Consider the following 25,244-nt stretch of genomic DNA (forward strand, 5'->3'; position numbering starts at 1 on the left):
GTCACTTCTTTGCGGGGGCGTGGCGATAGTTCAGGCTAACTTGAACTTGAACTCTGCTTTCGAGCAGGCTCAAACTTTTGGATCTGTTGGCATGGTGATCTGGAAAATCCACGTATATGAAACCGGAAAGTCCGGCTAACCCAGTTATCCAGCTAAAGTTATCCGGCTAACTCAGTTATCCAGGTACATGAAACGGGGCCCAGTGTTCACGACTTACGAAAAATAAATGTTACAAAATTAGCATAATATTAGGTTAGATTTACACAATTTTTTTTTTCCAACAGATTTTGCCAAATCAGTCGAATGTGATACGAAACGTCTTCTCCTGCTCTTTGCGTTGGTTGTCACACAGTTTGGACACGTCCTCCACCCTCCTCTGCAGGAGGACGGAGTTCTGGTCGATCCACTGGAGCGAGTCCATGTGAGCGTTGAGGATCTTGCAGATCTGCTGGAGCTGAGGATACAAATGCATTACAAATTATTAGGGATGTCCCAATTATTGGCATTCAAATGCCAACAATTTGTTCCTCACATTTGACCCATTCACTCACACACACACAAACAACGACAGAGGCGACCGTGCAAGGTGCCGACCTGCTCATCGGGAGAAATAAGGGGTTAAGTGTCTTGCTCAAGGACACTCAGACAGACAAGCTGCCCGGGAGGAGCGAGAATCAAACCGGGAATGTCCTCCGGATTACCAGACGACTGCGCTACGTGCCGAGCCACCGTCACCCACCATCGCCCACACAGGGTCCCAGTCTGACTTACAGTAACTAACTCTTGCATGATCTCAAGTTCATAAGGCAATATATCAATACAGTCTTTTCCATGCTGTATATTATTTTTTTTATCTACTTTTTCTCCCCATTTTCTATTTTTCTCCCATCCCAATCTCGTAGTATCCAATTCTCCCCTCCCCTGTCTCGAACGTTGTTAGACCATGCCTCCTACTGGTCGGCTGCAGTGAGGACCAAGCCTTGCATCACGTGTCCCCTCCGGTACTCGAGGAGGCAGCCGTCGCATCTTTTCACCTGAACAGCGCGATCTCTCAGCGGCGAGGAGTTTCACACTGCCCCCGATACTTCCCGATTCTGCTGTACAGGCGCACCAACCGACCTGTAGGAGTCGCTGTCCACAACGTCCGATCCCCACCCACCGGCTTTCCCACCCCCTAATACTGCCAATTGTGTTAGTGTGAACGACCAGCCAAGCCGGAAGCAACGCAGAGAGCTGGGCTCGAACCCAGCATCTCCTGCGTTAGTGGCGAGCGCCTTGCCCACTGCGCCACTTAGCCGCCCCATGCTGTATATTCTTATAGCATTCTTGCTTCCAAGCTGCGGCAGAAAATTGGCTTCTTGTACAGAAATAGATCCAGCTTTCCTGCGGCTGCGATTAGTAGAAAGAGGATTGTTGAAGCTGTTTTCACAATGTTGGACCATGGTGATTTATAGACATGCTGCCTGCAGCTTCAACTCTTAACCGTTTTGTGGCCAACCACGTATACACGTGTTAAACTCGTTTTTGCTTTTATTCCATTTTAATATCCTACTCAATGTCACGGAGCTGTATGTTGGCTGGAAACGGCATATCCGGACTCCGAAAGTGTAGTACCGGCCAGATCCTGGTATTGGCGCTGTCTCGATAATGCAGTTTTCCCTGTTGCAGACCGGGTGTCACTTTTTTTTCATTCCGGGTTAACTTTTCCATTAGCCTGAAGCGAGGGCTTTACCGGATCGCCTGGAATACTTATTGCGACACCAAATTCAGTATGCAGTAAAGGAATATAGCATCAGCCAATGGACATATCGATCTACCAGATGGCGATCAATAACTGGGAAATTCTTTTTGGAATCCAACCGGCCACAGGTAAGAGCGATTTGACGTACATTTCAGCTTGATCGGGCCTTGTTCTCATAGCCAACCCCCTGATCAGCGTATGTTGTTGTAATAACGAATGCAGTTATTGGTAATCAATCATCAGAAACGACTCCCCCCGTCCCCCCCCCCCCTTTCATGCATTCATGGTGGACCATGATACCCAGGGCCCGAAACTAGAGCCCGCCACCCGCCATTGGCGACCAGATTTAGGTTTGGCGAGTGCCACTAAGAGGTCTGTCCGCCATTTGGCGGGTCACAAAATAGTCATGTAAAATAATTAAAACTGCAGTGTGTTTTGGTCTTACGACAGGCCTAATTTGTGGCTTGTTTACCGATGTCACATCCACTACTCTTCTGTCCTGACTGCCCGTGGCGCCTGCTTGCACTGTAGGGAGCTAACTAAGCTAAGCTAATTAGCGTTAGCTGCTAATCCTGGAAACGGTCAAAGCACCGTCAGCGAGTCCACAAAACCAGTTCCATTAGTGAGGAAAGGGGTTATATTAACGAGGCTTGACAACAGGGGTTCAAAGATAACTTCACATTTATTGGCTATTGGTTTATTTATATCGCTTCATGCATCCACCAGGCTCCGTGTGTTCTGTTGACATCTTAGTCTGTGTGTGACATCATCAACTACGCGACTCAGACGGAGATGCATCCAGCTGCAGCGCCGGAGAATCCTTGCATGCTGCTGAATGTAGAGTATAGGGTCCAGCTGCAGCGCCGGAGAATCCTTACTGGAGCTGGAGGCTACTCGAGTATACACACAGACAGTGGAGCTGTTTGCAGATAGCGAGCATTTTGACTTGTTGCGTGGTGGCGATGTCTCGCAGATAATACAACTACAAGTATGATTATATAATATATATATTTTATAAAAAAAAAAAATTATATATATTAAAAAAAATGCAATCAAAAAAAATGTGGCAGGTAAGAAATATGCTTGGCGGGTAGATTCTTCCCATCTACCCGCCACTGGCTGGTGAGTCAAAAAGTTACTTTCGTGCCCTGATGATACCGATCATATGCATTTAGATTTTTAACTCTAGCTTGTGTAGGGCCGAAACGCATCGATGTAACGTTATTAGCTTAGCGCCCTATAACTAGCTTTGCAGGAATTACCCATGACCAATCAGATATAACGTTCATATTCACGACGCTATAAAATGGGAACGTATTGATGAAAAAAAAATCTTTATGGCATATTGAAGGGAAGGTTTATACTGTCAATTGACAATGACAATGGACACATAGCAATAATGTAAAATATAGATTTAGCTCTACAAACAACCTCACGCACAGTGAAACCTTGTAATGAAAAGCTGGCCTCAGAGTGAGATTAGACGGGCCCCAATGGCCCCGAATGTGTTAAGCCTCTGGTCTATCATTCTGCCCTCAGATCTATTACTAGTGGTGACAGATATGATGCCCACCACTGTGTCCTTTATGAAAAGGTTGGATGGCCTTCTCTGGTTGAAAGGCGTAACTATCATTAGTATTCGTTTGTCTTTAAAAGCCCTCATCAGTGAACTTCCCCCTTACATCACAACACTGTTGGAATGGAATCTTGGAACCTATTCTACACGTTCAAATGACTGCTTGGTTCTCAGGGTTCCTCCAGTTAGCTCTGAACTGGGAAAAACTGCTCTTTCCTTTGATGCTTCCAACACCTGGAACCAGGGTTAGAAATAAAAAATAAATAAATCCAGGGCTTTTTTTGCCCCCCATAATTGATTTTCGGGGGCTTTTTTGTATTTCGGGGGCACCAAATTTTTATGATAAAAATTAACAAAGATTATAAAACATTGTCGACACGTTTTTTTTTACAGTCTTCGTCCCTATGTTTGATAACGTAATGTTAATGTCTCCATATATATATATATATATATATATATATATATATATATATATAGTGCTCTACGCTAACCTTTTTCCCAAGGAGCACATGTGCTCCTAAATTAAATTAAAATAAATAAAATCTAAATAAAGATTTAGGAGCACACAAAGAAATTTAGGAGCACAGTGAAACTTGTTCAAGTAAGTTTTAAGTTTTAAGTTTATTAACAAACTATTTATTACATGCATAGTATACTGTGCGTGTGCATACTAGGGATGGGCGTGATCGATTACTCGTAGCTATGAGAAAAAACAAAAATATTGAAATTATTAATAATTTGTATGAAGAATTTTTTTTATATTTTCTATTTAATTTTTTTACATATTTTTTCACATGTATGTGTAAGATTATAACCGTTTGTTGGTATCCTTAAACATATATACGTGAATACGTAAAAAATTATAAAAAATAAATAAAAATCAAAAAAATATATACGTTTTTTTTCCCCCTTTTCGAGTAATATCGATCACTCGAGTATAGCATGCGATCAATCGATCTGGATTTTTCTTTAAAATGCCCATCCCTAGTGCATACTAAGGGCTAAACATCTGTGCAAAGTGTCTAGGGCTTTTCTTGCCCCCCTTAACTGATTTTCGAGGGCATTTGGTCAATTTTCAAGGGCATTTTGCCCCAAGCCCCCCTTAGTTTCGAACCCTGCCTGGAACGCCCTCCAACTGACTCTGAAGCTGAAGTTTCTTCCTTCTCTTGCTGCTTTTCAAAAGTATGATTTCCGACCACCGTGTGTCGACTTGTAACTGTCTTAGCTGAATTATTATTGTTTATTCTTATTTATTGTGTCTATGTGTATGAAATTGCTGAGATAAACAGTCTTGTTTTGTTTGCTTGCTTGTCGTCACTGTAAATGAGGGCAAAGGCACAGTGTCTTACGAGTTGAAATAAAGGTTTGAAAAATTGAAAATAACTGTTTCAGTTTGATACTGTATCACACTTCAATCTGATGTAGTCAAATTCTAGCCACCCAAGTAGATGGGATATAAAGCCTATAACATGTCTTCTAATATTGCAGCATCTCCTACTGTATTCCACATCACCCAGCCCTGGCACAAGGGATAGTAATATCATCAGGGTCTATATTCACAAAACCTCTCAAAGTGAGAGTAACAAGAGTAATATCACCAGGGTCTATATCTATATTCACAAAACCTCTCAAAGAGGACTGATCCAGAGGCAGTTTGAAGAAGGTCATGAAGACTAAATGTTCTTGGCCACTGAACCCAGATCAGCTGGGAACTTCAGATACGCTCTGAAGAAACCCAATCCCCCTAACAAACATCTATGCTACTCATAGTGGTCAAATAAAAAGGCTGTGTGTGTGTATACGAGTGTGTATGTGTGGGAGGGACGGGTAGGGGGTAGGATACGAAGAGAAGAGAAGATAATTCCTTCATTGATCCCCTTGGGGGAAATTCAGGGGGTGTGGGTGCAGGAGGAAATGGTTCAAATGTGAGTGCCATTAAAAAATGGGAAATGGTTCAAGTTCAAGTTCTTTAATAGTTGTCATACAGAAGTACAGAATACTTTCATACAAAATGCTTCTTACTGTTACGCTCCAGAGACTGTGCTAGACAAGATAGTATCAAATAACATAATAACATAATATAGCATGAATTTAGAAGAAGAAAATGAGGTCACAGTTGTTCGGTATAGACATATGTACAATGTTCTGAGTTACCATATAATATACAATACACAACTATGCAGTGTACTAATGTACAGTACTATCTAGTGCAAAGCAGAAATGGGATGCGGTACAATTTTAGGTACAATTTACAGTAAGGTGTACGAGTTGTAGTGCAATCCTTCATCCATAAATATAAAGTGTGGGGAGTGGGTGCTACAGTGTGTTTGTTTAAAGTGGGTGTGTGCTATAAAGTGTGTGTAGTGGGTGCTACAGTGTGTTTGTTTAAAGTGAGTGTGTGCGTGTGGATGTGTGTGCTATGTGTGTTTGGTGGTTGTTGTTGTGTAGTGTTCATTCATTGTTCGTTTAGCAGCCTGATGGCCTGGGGATAGAAGCTACTTCTGAGTCTTTCTGTGCTCGCCCCGAGACTCCTGTATCGCTTGCCTGACGGCAGCAGTTCAAAGAGGCAGTTGTTCGGGTGGCTCGAGTCCTTAATAATTCTCTTAGCCTTCCCCTTGCAACGCTTGTAGTAAATGTTCTGGAGGGTGGGGAGCCCCCCTCCGATTGTGCGTTCGGCTGAACGTGTCACTCTTTGTAGTCTGCTTTGGTCTTTTGCAGTGCTATTCCCAAACCAGGAGGTGATGTTGCCGGTCAAGATGCTCTCTATTGTACATGAGTAGAAGTTCTTAAGGATCTTCTGGCTGACTTGGAACTTCCTTAGGCGCCTGAGGAAGTAGAGGCGTTGTCGTGCCTTCTTCACCACACTGTTAATGTGTATGGTCCATTTCAAGTCCTCGGATATGTGGGCTCCGAGGTACTTGAAGCTGTTGACTCTCTCAACCGGTGCCCCGTCGATGCTGAGGGGGCTGTAGTCCTTGACCCCCGACCTCCTGAAGTCCACAATCATCTCCTTTGTTTTGCTGACGTTCAGGGAGAGGCTGTTTTCCTGGCACCATCCCGCCAGGACCTTGACCTCTTCCAGGTAGGCCCTCTCGTCGTTGGCAGAGATCAGGCCCACCACCACTGTGTCGTCAGCAAATTTGACGATTGTATTGCTACTCCGCTGAGCCACACAGTCGTGTGTGTACAGGGAGTAGAGGAGGGGACTCAGAACACAGCCCTGGGGGGCCCCTATGTTGAGGGTGATGGATGAGGAGGTGCAGTTGCCTGCTCTCACCACCTGGGGTCTGCCAGTCAGGAAGTCCAAGACCCACTGGCAGAGGTCATAGCCCAAGCCCAGGTCCCTGAGCTTGGCTATGAGTATGGAGGGGACTATGGTATTGAATGCCGAGCTGTAGTCGATGAATAGCATTCTCACATAGTTCCCCTGCCTCTTGTCCAGGTGTGATGCTGCTGTGTGCAGCACATGGGATATGGCGTCCTCCGTGGACCTGTTGGGGCGGTATGCAAATTGCAGGGGGTCCATGTTGATGGGGAGGGAGGAGCAGATGTAGCCCTTTACTAGCTTCTCAAAGCACTTCATGGCTATGGAGGTGAGAGCTACAGGGCGGTAGTCGTTGAGGCAAGCAGGCTTGGATTTTTTGGGTACAGGGATAATAGTGGACTTCTTCAGGCAGGTGGGGATGACAGCCTGTTCTAAGGACAGGTTAAATATGTCAGTGAATACTGGGGCCAGTTGGTCGGCACAGACTTTTAGGACGCGGCCGGGGATGCCGTCCGGACCTGCTGCCTTCCTGATATTCACTTTTTTAAAGGTCCGCCTCACCTCATGCTCTGTTACCCTGAACACTGCGCCTCCATCAGCAGCCGACCCCCCCCCCCCCATTGCCGAGGCTTGTGAGCTGGTGTTGTTATTACCAGCATCAAACCTGGTGCATTTATATAGTTATTTTAGTCAAGGCGCTTTACAATTTGTTCCTCACATTTTACCCATTCACTCACACAAGTGTCTTGCTCAAGGACACTTCGAGGAGGAGCAGGAATCGAACCGGGAACCTCCGGATTAGCAGACGACTGCTCTACCTCCTGAGCCACTGTCGCCCCATTATTGACATAATGTCATGCAGATATGTCAAGTCAAGATTCAAGTCAAATTCTGACTCCCGATTCTAATTCTGACGTCCACCTGGCGCCAGCCATGTTGGCCCCAAGCCTGCGCAGCCCAGGGCCGGGTGCCACACAGTGGGCGATGAGAGAAGAACCAACCTCCTCCCCAACACCGCAAGGCCTCCCACAGAGACACGGGGTCCGTCAGGACCGCGTGTATCGCTTCCGCAACGGAATTCGGTTTCCGGGTTCCTCTGATTGGCCGCGACCCCCACGTGACCCGCCCCCCTATCCACCGATCTGCCGCGGCAGCGCGATTGTTTACATCAGGGTCCCCCATTTTCAATTCATATAGAACGACTACGCCGTAACAAATCATTAAAAAAATATACCGTTAACTGGAATATGTTGTGCCTTTACACATAATTATGTTGGATTATGTAATTGGTTTGTCATGACAAACAAATAAAAATAATCGCGATTTACCAGCTGGCTACAACATGTGTGTTGATGTTGTAGCCACCTCCTCCGCGGCAGGAATACTAAGCTCCCCCTTAAGCTCCAGGAGAGAGGGGAGAGGCTGAAAACCCGCAGTTCTTGCCCGCCTGATGGGAGCCAAATCCCTGCATCCGATTTGTCTGATGAATACCCCCAAACATGGAGGTCCTGAATGCATGGAAGTATTGATTGCGCCGTAACAAATCATTAAAAAAAGATACCGTTAACTGGAATATGTTGTGCCTTTACACATATGTTGGATTATGTAATTGGTTTGTCATGACAAACAAATAAAATATCGCATCCGCCGGCTGTATCTGGCTTGCTCCAGCGGACACCAGAGCTCAGCCCGCGGCGAGAATGTGCTGCCACGAGCGGCATCGCTGAGCTCTGGCTCTGACTACATGCAGTCACTGAGTGTTGTGTTGCTGTAGCCAGAGGGTAAATCGCGATTTTTTTTATTTGTTTGTCATGACAAACCAATTACATAATCCAACATATGTGTAAAGGCACAACATATTCCAGTTAACGGTATATTTTTTTAATGATTTGTTACGGCATAGTCGTTCTATATGAATTGAAAATGGGGGACCCTGATGTAAACAAGACAAACGTCTTTCTCAGGTCTGCATCCCCTTAACACTTTAACTGCCGAAAACGCCGGAACTCGTCATTCCCCGCCATGCTCAAGTTGCAGAGGACGCCGGAACTAGTCATTGATATCAATATTTCAAAAATCTGTGATCGGAATCATATTTCCCCTCTGCAGCCTTGACACACAGTTCTGATCTCCTCTCAATCCTCTAGCGGTTCAAGAGCGCCATCTGGTGGCCGATCGGCAGATCGAAAAACCGGATGTCAACCTTTAACCCGGCAGGACTCACTCCATATGTGGTCCGGGCACTCGCTAATGTTAGAGAGACTCAGTCTTCACACAGTGAACATCGATCGGTGGAAATAACTCGAAAAAACATGATTTGGACGTATATACTATTATACAACCTGGAAATAGATCCGGTATTTCGACATCCCATAATTGAAAACTGTCTTCTCCACGCTGATCGCCCAACGGCCCGAGGAGACTGGGGTGAGTTTTAGCGTTATATTCTAACGTGTTCTTTACTAACTGCTATGATGAACATATGACCCACATTAGATGAATGGTATAACGTTGCCCACGGAATTATAAACGCCCCCTCACCCATCCGGTCAACATCAGATGACGTGTAGTAAATTCTAGAAGTACGTCCAATTGAAATGTTTGATCTCGCACAGATTCCTACCAAACTGTATTTCATCATCAATATAATGCATTTGGGGCTATAAATCACGTTCTGGAGAAAGCTGCAGAAAGAGATGAAAACATACTTATACTTTAGACCATATTTTAGTATGAATATGTGAATGAAAAAGTTTAACGTTGCTACACCATGAACAATACATATAGGACCTTGAATGGGCCCTAATAATGGCAATCTAGCAATAGAATTTAAAAAGTTATAGCCCTGCAAAGAAGGGGAACTTCTCCATGTTAAATAGAGCTGGCAACGGATGGTATATCATGAATTTAACCTTAGGCAATCAAAGTGTTAACAATTGTGTGTATTGAGCCGTACTGTATTGTACCCATTCTGCAATCTGTTAAATAAAGTTTTCATTCATTCATTCATTCAGTCAATACTTCCATGCGTATAAATTGAGGAAGCGAGCGAGCGCGTCCGCGGCCGCTCGCTCTGCCGACTGCCGCGCGTGGCAGCGGCAGAGCGGTGGATAGGGGGGCGGGTCACGTGGGGGTTGCGGCCAATCAGAGGAACCCGGAAACCGAATTCCGTTGCGGAAGCGATACACGCGTCAGGACCGGGGTGCTGCCCCCTCCGGGCTTCTGCATTTCCCTCAGTCCAAACCCCTCAACGGGCCGCTTGAATAACGAATGGTGGTAGTACGGGGGCGACAGTGGGTCGGGAGGTAAGAGCAGTTGTCTGGTAATCCAGAGGTTCCCGGTTCGATTCCCACTCAGCATCTCGAAGTGTCCTTGAGCAAGACACTTAAGCCTAAACTGCTCCTGATGAGCAGGTCGGCACCTTGTCCGTCGGTGTGTGAATGAATGGGTAAAATGTGAGAAACAAAATTGTAAAGCGCTTTGGATAAAATAACTACGGTATATAAAATGCAACATTTACCATTTGAATAATATGGGCCCAGATCTTGTGTACTGTGTACTGGTAAAGAGAACGTGCAACACAAACGCCACAACAACAAAAACAAGCTAAACGATTTCAAGTTACACATATACTGTACAGTAGGGCTGGACGATAAAACAATAACGATAATTATCGCGATATATTTTTCCTTGATGTAAATTTTCTTTTTTATTATTATCATTTGTTTTATTAACACTTTCAGTGCCACGGACGACATCTCGTTTTATTAGGCCCCCCACTGAGTGCCCACGACGACAAATATCGCTTTATTAGCGATCTGAAATCATATTTCATCAACCGAGTCTCCCGTTGGTACAGCAGTCCCTACAGGAGCTCAGAATGGAAAAAAGCGCCCCCTATCGTCTATCCCTGTGTAACTGCAGGTCAGTCGCTTAGACTGACCTGGGATCTGTAGATATGTAGGGGCGGAGCCAGCTGGTTCCTTGTGCTCACAAGAAGTCTGAACATGGAAGTCATCGCGGGACGGGAATCAGCCTGGAATATATATTTACAGCAGCCAATACTCAATCAATAAGCGTGATCGATATTTGGAATGGCGATCAGGAATTGGAATGATCTTTTTGGAGAACATCTGATCTGAGGTAAGGAATCTATTTTACCAGTCTTGGGATAATCAGAGTTGTATTCGCTGAGATCTCAGCGTTTGCCCTATGTGTGATGGGTCTCTGTGTGCGTGATCGCTGATGAGGAACTAAGAGAATCGATTTTTCAGATCGCCTCTATAGCGTGCATACGTACACATATACTATCGATAATCTAGCGTTTTTTGAAAACGATTCATAAATAGGCCGAAAAATTACAACGTTTGTGTATTCTAGAATATTCCAGTAAATGTCATTTATCATGGAATCTTTATATTTTCCTTGAAAACGAGGACTTTTCAAAATGCTATCAAAGGAAAATGAACCGATAAAAAAACAATCCGCTTCGACAATGTTGACTGGAAAACGAGTCATTGATAAGCGACGGGCAGATTAGAGACACAGCCATAATTTAAAACATAGATTAGGCGTTTTTAACGCTAACATTGAAGTGGATGGTGGGCATTCAACCGGTAAATCAAGGTTAAGCAAGGGCTCTGAAAGTGTTAATGCCAGTTATAAAAGTTTTATTTATTGTTATAGTTCGTGTTCATGTTCTACCTCAGATTTGTGGACAGACTTGTCTTTCTTGCCCGCAACTTAAAGTAATGGCTTTGCTTGTCCAAATGACAATAGTGACCAAATTGAGATTTATTTCTCTCTTGTTTGCTTTCCAATTTAAAATTGAGTTTGAAACCGTCTGTAGTACACACGGTAGGCTATGTGTGCTAATCACACTTGAGATTATTTATTTTTCATTATCAATACCAGAATTGAGATTTTAGTTATTTATTTTCATTGTTAAATGCCAGTTATAAAATGTTTATTGTTATACACAGTTCGTGTTCATGTTCTACCTCAGACGGTTTGGCAAGTAGGCCTAGTTTGTCACGTTCTGACAATAAAGACTATTTCTAATCTGAACCAGAATTAACCTTCTGGTTTCTTCAGCAGCAAAAAATAGCCCTTAAAGTTTAAACTTGACATAAAAAATTATTTCATGTATATCGAGATAATTATCGATATAGAAGAGTAGTGATATGAATTTCTTTTATCGTGTTTGCCCGTATATCGCCCAGCCCTACCGGCGTACGGCACGACGAGTCAGGAGCGAGTGGTCTCTCACCGGGTCACTGGTGTCCGCCGGGCCGCTGGACGTGTTCAGGTGCTCGATGATCTCCTTCAGGTCCTGGGACATCCGCTTGAGCTGCGCGTCCACGTTCTGCGCCAGCTTGTACGTCCGCTCGCGCTCCTCGTCCGCGTTCTGCATGTAGATGGTGCCGCTCTGCTCCTTCACCGACTCCTCCAGCGGCGAGAGCAGGTCCTCCAGCTCCTTCTGCTGCGACAGGATGAAGTCCAGCTCCTGGTTCAGCCGCCGCTGGTCCAGCTTCACCTTCTCCATCTCCTTGTGCAGCGACGTGATCTTCTCGCCGTTCTCCACCAGCATGCGGTCCCAGGCGTTCACCTGCGTGGCCTGCTGCAGGAAGTGCCTCTCCTGGTCCTCCAGCTCCAGGCTCCACTTGTTGATGAGCGCCTCCAGCTGGCCGTACGACATCACCGGAGGCGCGGCGGCGACGGGGGCCATCATCATGCCGCCGCCCGGGGGACCGATCACGGCGCCGAGACCCGCCGGCTTGAGACCCAGAGAGAAGCCGCCGGCGGAAGCGGCGGCGGCCACGGAGGAGGCGGCGGCGACCGAGGCCGGGGTGGCGACGATGGGAGCGGCCGCGCCGAGGGGTTTCGGCATGAAGCCGCCCAGGGCTCCTCCTGCGGCGGCGGGAGCGACGCTCACAGCCGGGGGCGCGGCGGTGCCCAGGGAGAAGCCGGTGACGGGCGCGGCCGCCGCGGAGGCCGGAGGGGTGAAGAGCGAGGGCGCGGCCTGGACGACCGCCACGGGAGCCGGGGTCATCGAGGGTTTGACGGTCCCGAACGGAAATCCTCCGCCCTGCATCATGGTGGCTGCTGGCGCCATCGCCATTGCCGGTGCCATTGGGGGTGCCATTGCCGGCGCCATTGACATTGCCGGCGCCATTGACATTGCCATAGCCGCTGGGGCTGCTGGGTTGAGCATTGTGGGTTGGGCTCCCAGGGAAAGGGTGGGGGGAGCGTTGTTTCCGAATGAGAAACCTCCCCCTGTGGCAGCGGCTGGAGCGCCGGCGGTCACCTGGACCTTGGTACCGAAGCTGAACCCGCCCATGGGAAGTCCTCCAGGTGCCGTAGCCATCGCCGGCTGGACTTGGGGCAGCTGCGCCGGAGGCTGGGCAGCGGCGCCGCTGAAACTGAAACCCCCCCCGGCTCCTGCGAGGGCCGCGGCGGCGGCGTTCTGTGCGGCGAGGCCGCCGCCGAGAGTGAACCCGGATCCGGGGCCACTAGGCGCCGTGCCTAATGTGAACCCGGTAGCCGCTGCCCCCGGTGTCGCTGCAAGTCCTCCTAGGTTTAACTTGGTGGTGGTGGGAGTCCCAAACGCAAAGCCTCCTCCTCCTCCTCCCCCAGGTGTGGTGATCTGCGTTGGGGTGGCGTTAATCAGGACATATATGACATACAGATAGACAGTACTGCTACATCTATACATCTATGACATACCAGATTTGCAAATACAGTACTGTTTGTGATACAAAAAGAGTCCAGAAAAGAGAGTATATACATTTGACGTAAAAACTGTACATTGGAGGAGGTTGGGTAGGTGGGGGGGGGGCTGTACATTGGAGGTGGGGGGGAGGGGGGGGGGGCACTGTACACCTGTACAAGCAAAACTGTACATTGGAATATTGACAAAAACCGTACATGGTCATTTACTGTACATTGGAGGGGGTTGGGTTGCATCTATGCCTTCTACAACGCTGTTTGGTTTCCGGGTTCCTCTGATTGGCCACTAAGCCCACGTGACCCTACGCTAGCACGCCCCCCTTATCGCTATGTGTCTAATATGGCCGTCGCTTATCAATGACTTGTTTTGTTTACATCAGGGTGAACGCTGTTGTATTCGCAAATATGAGAGCCAGCAATACGCAGCTCCAGTTAACCTAATTTATACCGTAATGAATCATTAAAAAAATATACCGTTAACTGGAATATGTTGTTTCTTTACACATATGTTGGATTATGTAATTGGTTTGTCATGACAAACCAATAAAAAATCGCTACTTTACATCAGGGTGAACGCTGTTACGCTGCCACCACCCACTTCAATGACAGAGCTCTCATATTTGCGAATGCATAAACTATATCTTAAATTATGGCTATGTGTCTAATATGGCCGTCGCTTATCAATTGACAGAGCTCTCATATTTGCGAATGCAACAGCGTTCACCCTGATGTAAACAAAACAAGTCGATAAGCGACGGCCGTATTAGACACATAGCCATAATTTAAGATATAGTTTATGCATTCGCAAATATGAGAAGGCATAGACGCGGTTGGGTTAGGACATTTACAGGGGCCAGTTTTGAATTGCAGTCGCCCGTAAGTGTTCTTTGAGAGTGGTTTTGAAAGTGGGTAGTGATTCACATTCCTTTACAGCTTTGGGTAGGGCGTGAGTCATGATGACACGTGATGAGCCGAGACTGTCCATAGATTTGTATTTATTTTATTAGTATTATTTTGTTTTACTTTCTTTATTGTAGACATTTAATTATACATGAGATACACTATAGACAATAAAAAAAAATAAAAATTATTTTAACATTTTAGATTTTTATAAATGCCCGTCTACCAAATAGTATCGAACAGTACCAAACAGGTCGAAAAGTACGTTGCGGAAAAAAATCGAATCTACTAATTCCAATCTGGCTTCAGAACATCCCACTCCACTGACACATGCCTTCTCTATTTAAACGACCACATCAAACAAGAGGTGGACGCGGGCAAATACTGCGTCATGGTCATGCTGGACCTACAAAAGGCCTTCGACACTGTCAATCACTCCATTCTGATAGACTTATCAAAACCAATTGCTTTTAGCTTGTCAATCAGTGAGCTGGATGCAATCCTACCTGGAGGGGAGAGAACAGATGGTGGAGGTAAACGGTACCCTATCCCCCCCCCCCCTCCCAGTGAGCTGTGGTGTGCCACAAGGAAGCATACTAGGACCGCTACTGTTCCTAATTTATGCAAATGACATGTCGTCAGCTTGTGACTGCAGCTGCAACTTGTTCCTGTTTGCGGACGACTCAGCCCTGTTGGTCTCTGACAAGAACAAGTTACAGGTTGAAAAAACCCTCAGCTTGGAACTAGGCAGAATCTGCATGGACAGGTCTTCTCAACCTCATACTCTACCAATGCTAGAGGTGTAATTATGACACTAATACACAGGTCTATTCCATTCCAAATTGAAGAGGTGATAAAGGATCCTAACAGTAGATTCTTGATTATACAAGGTCGCCTTCTCTCTGAACACCTCACTTTAATCAACGTATATGGACCAAATAATGATGACGTTAACTTTTTTTTTTTGATCAAATTTCTTTTATTATTAATTACATGAAACAGGACAACACAATAACCACAGTAACAAAAAACATAACTTCACAGGAGAATAACAAACAATAATAATACAGAATAATAAATTATAAAGACAAAAAGAAAAAGAAACAGCGTCCAACCTATCAAATATAGATGGCTACTTCAATAACAAAAGGGTCTTCAAAACATGGCAACCTTTCCCCACCTTTACAAAGTGGAGTGACTTAAAAGATTGTTTATGAGAGTGTTGCCGCAGATTTACTGTAGATAGCCTAGGTCCCTTACACATGTTCAAGACTGCCAAACTCGCAGAAGGTAAAGTGTAAGAAGAAAGAAATTCTTCCTCCAAGTTGGTTAACAGGTCAATCAGTCTGCCAATATTAGTCCCTTGGGGAGATGGCATGTGAATTGACATATAGCGCAGAATAGCTAAATACCAACCCCCCCTAAAATCCCCCCAGTCAAAGTTAAGAAGGACAAGACAAAAACCAAGACAGACAAGACATTTCCCCCTCCCCCTCCCCAGAGACCGCCGGACCCCCCCCGATCAAGCGCCCCAACCCCGCTCAGCCGCACACTGCGGTCTTTACCTTCTCAGCTGCTGCGAACCACAGGTCAATTCCAGCCTGCCCTACCCCAATCACCCGGGCCGTGGATATCTCAAGATAAATCACATCCAATAGAGTTAGGGACCAGTTAATCATTGTAAGCTTCTCAGGCTCCTTCCATCTCATTGCTATTAGCTTCTTCGCTGCTGTGACGCCCGCTAGGACAACCCTTTTCAGTTGTACGGACGCGGGTAGTGTCGTTATATCGTTCAGGAGTAGCGTAACAGCTGTGAATGGGATAGTTAAGCCACACAGATCTGAAAGTTTGTCCGTTATTGACCTCCAGAAGCGGGCCACTGGTGGGCAATCCCAATACATATGCATATAAGTGCCAGTGGCCTTTTGAGAGCACAAAGTGCACCGAGAGTCGGTTAATGACGTTAACTTTTATAATAATCTATTTCTAAAAATCTCAACACTACCAGGCAAATATATTATCGCTGGGGACTTTAACTGCGACCCTCGACCCAAAGGAAGATAGATCTTTCGGAGTGGACAACACCCACACAAGATGCAGGAAAACATTACACTATTTTATAAAAGTGCTGAACCTACTGGATCTATATCCATCAAAGAAAGAATTGTCCTGCTACTCGAGTACATACAAAAGTTACTCCAGAATAGACTACTTCCTGATATCAGCAGAACTACTACCTAACATTAGAGGATGTAAACACAACAGCATAGTCATATCAGACCATGCAGCTGTGTCTATGGTATTATGTGGAACCAAAACTGATACACAAATCTCATAAATGGAGATTTAAAACAAAATGGATGAAAGATCCAAAGTTTTAAATTTCTTTGGGAGAACAAATTGATATATACTTTGAAATTAATACGACTCAAACGTCGGCCACAATTAGATGGGAAGCCTTCAAGGCATATATTAGAGGTAAAATTATAAGCTACACAAGTAGAATGACAAGAGAAAGAATGAAAGAAATTAGAGATCTGGAATCCAAAATCAAAATGTTTGAGAATGAAAGGTTTCAGAAAGGACAGAATGAACATCTCATTTCAAAACAATTATTAATACTTAGAACTCAATACAACGAGATAACATACGATAAAGCTGCTGCAAATGTGATGAGGCTAAAACAGAATTATTACGACCAAGGGGAAAAACCTGGTAGACTCCTTGCATGGCGCATCAAACAACAGCAGACTGAGAGGACAATCACTAACATAGAGGATGGAAATGGAAATAATATAATCGATCCACTAGAGATTAACACAACATTTAAAACCTTTTATGAAAAACTATATAGCTCAGAATATAACATTAGTGAAGATACACAAACAAAATTTCTTGATAACCTTAACATCCCCAAAATCTCTGAAGAAAGAAAGAAAACCCTGGACGAACTATTAAACATAACAGAGATATCAGAGGCCATAGGTGCATTATAATCTGGAAAAACAGCAGGACCAGACGGCCTCTCAATTGACTTATATAAACATTTTAAAGATAAATTAGTGACCCCCCTTTTTTAAATGTACCTAGAATCCTTTGCTAATGGCTATTTACCCGCATCAATGAAAGAGGCCCTGATTATTCTGCTCCCAAAACCAGGCAAAACCAACACTAAATGCGAGAACCTCCGTCCTATAAGTTTGATAAACAACGACACCAAAATTCTTAGTAAAATCTTGGCCAAAAGAATAGAGGACGTGCTCCCAGAGATAGTGGGAGACGATCAAAATGGATTCATAAAGGGAGACAGGGATTTCACAATGTCAGACGGGTCTTCAACATCCTATACAACCAAAAAGGAGAGAGGGACACAGGTCTTCTCTCGCTCGACGCGGAGAAGGCCTTCGATAGGGTTGAATGGGCCTATATTTTTGACATTATTGATCTATTAATGATGATTAATGATTAATGATCTATTTGGATTTGGAAATTACTTTTGTAACTGGATCAAATTACTACACCTAAACTCTGTAGCTGAGGTACTAACAAACGAAGTGACATCTAAACCCTTTAATATCACCAGGGGTTGCCCTCAAGGCTCGCCTTTATCACCGCTTTTGTTCATTTTAGCTATCGAACCACTAGCAATAGCAATCAGGGCTAACAGACAGCTACATGGGATTGAAATCGGTAATAACAATCACAGAATAGCCCTTTTTGCGGACAATGTCATTTTGTTCCTAAAAAACCTAGACACATCGATACCCGCACTGCTTGATATAATTGATCAGTTCGGTAGTATCTCCGGATATAAACTGAACGCCTCAAAATCATCACTTATGCTGCTTAATGACAATGAGAGACAAACCGCTGACCAACAAGAATTCCCTTTCAAGCTCTCGAACAGTTTCACCTATCTGGGCATCAAAATAATACCACAAATAGAAAATATAGCATCAATAAATTATGAACCTATGATAGACTCCGTATTCAAATCCATAGAGAGATGGATGTTCTTGCCCATCTCTGTGATAGGGAGGATAAACATACTAAAGATGTCCATACTACCAAAGTTCCTATACTTATTTCAAAACATCCCTTTGGCACCACCGGTAGGAATGTTCAGAAAGATTGCGTCTCTCATCTCAAAATGTATATGGCGTAAGAAGTGTCCTAGAGTCCGCCTATCTCTGTTGTACCTTCCATTCGATGCAGGGGGGTTGACGTGTCCTAACCTTCATTGGTATTACCTGGCTGCACAATTGACAACTGTAATGTTTTATTTTTCTAAGAAAGACCCTCCATCATGGATGGAAGTGGAAGCATACCCAATGCAACTACCACTACATTTATACATGTATTCAGCTGAGCCAAAATATTTAAGAAAACATACTACACACCCCATAGTGCTTAACATGATTAATGTATGGTATGAGGTAAAGAAATGTATGAAAATAAACAACTCCATGTCGCAATTCAGCCCAATCTGGGGAAACGTCTCATTTAAACCAGGCAAACTGGATGCCGGATTCAAACTATGGACAAAAGAAGGAATAAGTAAAATATCTGACCTTTACAAAGAGGGGGTCTTGATGTCTTTTGAGGAACTATCAATAAAATACAGCATCCCAAGGAAGCATTTCTTTAAATACTTGCAACTGAGAAGTTTCATTTCCTCTCTGCAAAACCACTCACTGGTAATTCCTACACTTTCATCTTTAGAAAAAATAATCATCAAGAACTGCAATAGCAAAGGCCTGTTATCAATGTTCTATAACTGGCTTGTATCTGGTTCAGATGAGACGTCAATATCTATAGATTGGAGGCATGGAGGCTGGACTTGGGAGAGGAGATCTCAAACGAGGACTGGAACAGAGCATGCGAGGAGGCTCAGACACAAACAGCCAACACTAGCTTAAAACGACTTCAATACAAATGGCTGATGCGGACTTATATAACCCCTGTCAAACTGAATAAATACAACAGCAACACACCAGACAGCTGCTTTAAATGTACAGAGGCTCGGGGAACTTTTATACATTGTATTTGGGAATGTGACAAAATCAAGAAGTTCTGGGGGGAGGTGGTGAATAAAATCAAAGATGTCTTGTCAGTGAATATCCCATTAGACTCCAAAATGATATTGCTACACCTATATCCAGTAAATCTCAACCTGAGAACCAAACAATTTAAATTTATTGATTTTGCTATACTGCAGGCAAAAAGAACAATAGCTTTCAATTGGAAGAAAATAGACGCGCCCACAATAGGTGCTTGGATTAAGAACATGGCACAATGCATGTCTATGGAGAGAATAACATATATCCTCAGGAACAACATAGAGGTTTACGAGGATATATGGAAACCATTTAATGACTATCTGAGAAGGGAAGATATAGGAGGGCTGCTATAGGATGAGTCCCCCCGCTCTCTCCCGCGGTCAGTCGTGACCCGGACCCCGGGAGAGACCGGAGGCACGTCAGTGAAGGTGTTGTAAAGATGTAATTTATTTTATTTTATTTTCTTTTCTTTTTAATTTTTTTTTCTCAATCATTTTTATTTATGTACGAGCTATTTTACTGGAGGTACCAATGAATGTACGTATTATTTCTATATGACAACAGTAAAAACAGACTCAAAGATGCTAAGAGAGAGAAAAGGGGAGGGGGCAGACCAGGCTGCAGAAACAAATGAGTGGGGGGGCATAACATTTTCTCGGGGGGGCACAATGGCTTTTCAACACAGGTTCCCTTTTATACGTTTCAGCTGGGACAACGGCGCTGTGGCTTGCTTGGCGCTGCCCACGGTGCTGAACTAAACAGCAGAGAGGCAATTGAAAAATCTAATTTCTCTCTAGAACATTCACTTATACAAAAACAGACTGAACGGATATATATAACAGACCTGCTGGGGCAGCGGACTGAGAGCAGGGGACACAAACAGGCTGGATAAGATGGTCAGGAAGGCCAGTAGCGTGGTTGGGGTGGAGCTGGACTCTAGCGAGGGTGGCGGAGAGGAGGAACCTTGCTAAGCTCCAGGCCATCAGGGAAAACCCCTCCCACCCACTATACACAGACTTGGCTGACAGGAGGAGCATGTTATAGGCTCACACTACCTAAATGCAGCACTGAACGGCACAGGAAGTCCTTCATTCCGACAGCCATCAGACTATACAATGCATCACTGTGCCTCACTGCATCACTGAGCACAGAGTGACAGTTACCATCTTCCTGGACTCTTACTTTTTAAACAGCACTGTGCAATATTACACCTACTGTAGACTTCAGTATATTTTTACTGTATTTATTTACTGTATCTTTTATTCTATTTTTATTCTATTTCATTTTATTCTATTCTTAGGCCATTTGTTTTGTTATTCTTATTCGTGACTTGTTCTGTCTAAATGTTCTTGTTGAGTGATTTGCAGTGTCAAATTTCCCTCAGGATAATACATTTCTATTCTATTCTATATCTTTGAAAAGTTTCCATTTATTCAACACTTCTGAATTCACTGACAAACTCAACTGAACTGAGAAAAATAAGGTGCATAAAAAAGCAAACAAAATTCCTCCACAGGCTACTCACCATCATTAGTAGAGCGGCAAGCGGCGTTTGGGGACAGAGTGAAATCTTCTTAAAACACTGCCCCTCCACTCATTCCTGAACTTTTTTGTTAAGTCCTTCTCAAATGCCAACTGAATTAAATTGGCCTTGCGTCGATGAAGCATACTAAGGCGATGTTCTATAAAGACGTTCTTGAGGGTAGAAAACGAATTCTCACAGAGTGCTGTGCTAGCTTCAGTAGTGTTGTTGTTGACATCAGTGCCCACTAGGGCTGTTCCCGACTAAGGATTTGGATAGTTGACTTTGATTGACAAAAAAAAAAAAAAAAAAAAAAAAACTTTTTTTTATACCAGGGTGGGCACAGCTGACTCAGTGGGCGGGCCCGGCCCCCTAATGCCCGCCCATGGCGCCGGGTCTGGGAGGGGGGAGGGGGTATGTGGGTATACTTGTATACACTTGTGGAGAAAAGGAACTAAGAATAACTGACGACAATGAAAACCTGAAATGTGTACTGTAAAACCCAATAAAAATATTGTATAAATATTTTTTTAAATCTGCATGTCGTCAGCTTGTGACTGCAACTTGTTCCTGTTCATGGATGACTCAGCCCTGCTGGTCTCTGACAAGAACAAGTTACAGGTTGAAAAAACCCTCAGCTCGGAACTAGGCAGAATCAGCATTCTCTTCGGTTCAAATAACAAACTCAGAAAGGCCGACGGCTTCTCAGTTACAGTGGGTGACAATATTGTCACAAGGAAAGATGAAATTACATACCTAGGTTCCATCCTAGAGGCAAATCTTTCCTGTGACAAAATGGCATCCAATGTAATAAAAAAATTCAACCAACGAACTAGATTCTTGTACCGGATCTCCTCACTGGTAAACAAGAATACCCTGAAGACTCTGGCAGGAGCACTCATTCAAGGGTACTACTGTATGACTATGCTTGCACCTCATGAATGAATGAATGAATGAAAACTTTATTTAACAGATTGCAGAATGGGTACAATACAGTACGGCTCAATACATACAATTGTTAAGGGGATGCAGACCTGAGAAAGACGTTTGTCTTGTTTCCATCAGGGTCCCCCATTTTCAATTCATATAGACATTTATGACATACACAACATACATGACATTTATGGCATAGGGACATATAGGTATTTAGTACTGATACATTTGTGACATAAGCGGTATTCAAATATACAGTACTGTTACCCCTAGATCCTGACAGAGTATATACATATGATGGGGAGGGGACTGTACATTAGGAGGGGGTGGGTGGGTGGGAGGGAAATATACATACGGCGGAGAGGGAATATATACATGCGGTGGGGAGGAGACTGTCTATTAGGAGGTGGTGGGGGTTTTGGGCATTTACGGTGGCCAGTTTCGAATTGCAGCCTCCCGTAGGTGCTCTTTAAGAGCGGTTTTGAATGTGGGCAGGGATTCACATTCCTTTACAGCTTTGGGTAGGGTGTTCCACATTGTTGTGGCATAATTGCGAAACGTGTTTAGTCCCTTGTTTGAGCCGAATCTGGGTTTAACATGATTTGTTGAGCTTCCTCTGGTGTAGTGGTTGTGGTATTCACTGACCTTTGGGAAGTATTTTGACATGTACATGGGCACCCCGGTCGTATAGTGTTATGGTTATGGTGTTACTGGTGTCATGGTACCAAAGCACCTCAAAGGCGCTAAAAACTAAATTACAAACATCACAAAACAAACTGGTCAGACTACTGCTTGACCTTACTCCTAGAACCCACCTCACCCCTGCCAACTTTGACAACCTAGGATGGCTTAGAGTAGACGGCAGAGTACAGCAACTTGGCCTGGTCTACAAGATACACTACACGACTAAGGTACCCATGTCAAAATACTTCCCAAAGGTCAGTGAATACCACGACCAAAACACCAGAGGGAGCTCCACAAATCATGTTAAACCCAGATTCGGCTCAAACAAGGGACTAAACACGTTTCGCAATTATGCCACATCAATGTGGAACGCCCTACAGCTGTAAAGGAATGTGAATCACTACCCACTTTCAAAACCACTCTCAAGGAGCACCTACGGGAGACTGCAATTCGAAACTGGCCCCTGTAAATGTCCTAACCCAACCCCCTCCAATGTACAGTAAATGTCCTAACTCAGTAATACACGAGACCCTCTTCTTGGGACCAAGTAAGGTTTTGTCAATAATCCAATGTACAGTTAACCCCCCCCACCCCGCCTACCCTGGTATGTCATAAATGTATAGATGTAGCAGTACTGTCTATCTGTATGTCATATGTCATATATGTTATGATGAATTGAAAATGGGGGACCCTGATGTAAACAAGACGAAAGTCTTTCTCTGGTCTGCATCAAGTTTCAAGTTTCTTTATTAGTTGTACAGAATACTTTTATATAAAATGCTTCTTTCTGTTTTGCTCCAGAGATTGTGCTAGATAAAAATAGGTAAGTATAAAATAAGTATAGTAAGTATAAAATAGAAGTCAAGTACGTAGACAAAAGTGTTCAATATATACATATACACAATGTACAATGCAGAGTAGAAAAGTAACTGAGTTACAATACAATATACTATATACTATACAGTACAATGCAGAAATGGAATGAGGTACAATTTAGGCACAATTTACAGTAAGGTGTAATGAGGTATGGGTTGTAGTGCAATATATATTTTTTTTTTATCCACTTTTTCTCCCATTTTCTATATTTTTCTCCCATCCCAATTTCGTATCATCCAATTCAACCCTCCCCTGTCACGAACGCTGTTTCTTGCCTCCCACAAGCCGGCTGCAATGTGGACTAAGTCATACATAGCACAAGTCCCCTCCGGTACTTGAGGTAACAGCAGTCGCATCTTTTCACCTGCGCAGCTCGATCTCTCAGTGGCGAGGAGTAACGCGTGGGAGGCTCACGCTGCCCCCGACACTTCCTGATTCTACTGCGCAGGCGCACCAACCGACCTGTAGGAGTCGCTGTCCACAACGCCCGATCCCCACCCATCAGTTTCCCACCCCCTAATACGGCCAATGTGTATTAGTATGAACGACCAGCTAAACTGAAAGCAATGTGGAGCGCTGGGCTCAAACAGGCAAGCCCAGCGTCTCCGTCATTCGTGGCGAGCGCCTTGCCCACTATGCCACGTAGCCGCGGTTGTAGTGCAAATTCTTTACCAATAAATATAAAGTGTGTTTAGGTGTCTAAAGTGGGTAAAGTGGGTGCTGCAATGAGTTGTATGAGTGTGTGCGTGTGGAAGTGTGTGCTGTGAGTGCATTTGATGGTTGTTACATAGTGTTATTGTCATTTAGCATTCTGATGGCCTGAGGATAGAAGCTTCTTCTGAGTCTTTCTGTGCTTGCCATGAGACTCCGGTATCACTTGCCTGACCGCAGCAGTTCAAAGAGGCAGTTGTTTGGGTGGCTGGAATCTTTGATTATTCTCTTAGCCTTACCCATGCACTGCTTGTTGTAAATGTTCTGGAGAGTGGGAAGCCCCCCTCCAATTGTGCGTTCGGCTGAACGGGCCACTCTCTGTAGTCTTCTACGGTCTTGTGCGGTGCTATTCCCAAACCAGGAGGTGATATTGCCAGTCAGGATGCTCTCTATTGTGCATGAGTAGAAGTTCTTAAGGATCTTCTGACTGACTTGGAACTTCCTTAGGCGCCTAAGGAAGTAGAGGCGTTGCTGTGCCTTCTTCACAACACTGTCAATGTGTGTGGTCCATGTCAAGTCCTCGGAAATGTGGACTCTGAGGTACTTAAAACTGTTCACTCTCTCAATCGGTGCCCCGTCGATGCTGAGGGGGCTGTAGTCCCTGACCCCCAACCTCCTAAAGTCCACAATCATCTCTTTTGTTTTGCTGACGTTCAGGGAGAGGCAGTTCTCCTGACACCACTGCAACAGATTCTTTACCTCTTCCAGGTAGGCCGTCTCATCGTTGGCAGAGATCAGGCCCACCACTACTGTGTCGTCAGCAAATTTGATGATTGTGTTGATTGTGTTGCATCCCCTTAACAATTGTGTGTATTGAGCTGTACTGTATTGTACGCATTCTGCAATCTGTTAATAAAAGTTTCAATCAATCAATCAATCAATCAATCAATCAATCAATCAATCAATGGCTCGTGACCCGGAGGAGGTGTTTTCAATTGGTTTGGGGGGTAGGATTGGAATGAATGAATGAATGAAAACTTTATTTAACAGATTGCAGAATGGGTACAATACAGTACGTCTCAATACACACAATTGTTAAGGGGATGCAGACCTGAGAAAGACGTTGTCTTGTGGGTCCCCCATTTTCAATTCATATAGACATTTATGACATACACAACATACATGACATTTATGGCATAGGGACATATAGGTATTTAGTACTGATACATTTGTGACATAAACGGTATTCAAATATACAGTACTGTTACCCCTAGATCCTGACAGAGTATATACATATGATGGGGAGG

At 44.3% G+C, this 25,244-nt stretch overlaps 1 protein-coding gene across 1 annotated transcript in view; it reads right to left on the reverse strand.

Annotated features, from left to right (window-relative positions):
* Window positions 1-213: 213 nt before the first annotated feature.
* Window positions 214-25,244, reverse strand: part of LOC311236304 (uncharacterized protein) — a gene marked incomplete at its 5' end in the record, with an annotated part of 48,007 nt that continues 22,976 nt past the window's right edge. Inside the window, 2 exons of the mRNA XM_084338381.1 lie at window positions 214-454; window positions 11,852-13,228. Coding sequence (XP_084194507.1) covers window positions 296-454; window positions 11,852-13,228 — 1,536 coding nt within the window. The 3' untranslated portion in view covers window positions 214-295. The remainder of the gene's footprint in view (window positions 455-11,851; window positions 13,229-25,244) is intronic.

This window comes from Notolepis coatsorum (genome assembly GCF_963971535.1).
Source record: "Notolepis coatsorum genome assembly, contig: SUPER_10_unloc_1, whole genome shotgun sequence".
Taxonomy (NCBI): domain Eukaryota; kingdom Metazoa; phylum Chordata; class Actinopteri; order Aulopiformes; family Paralepididae; genus Notolepis; species Notolepis coatsorum.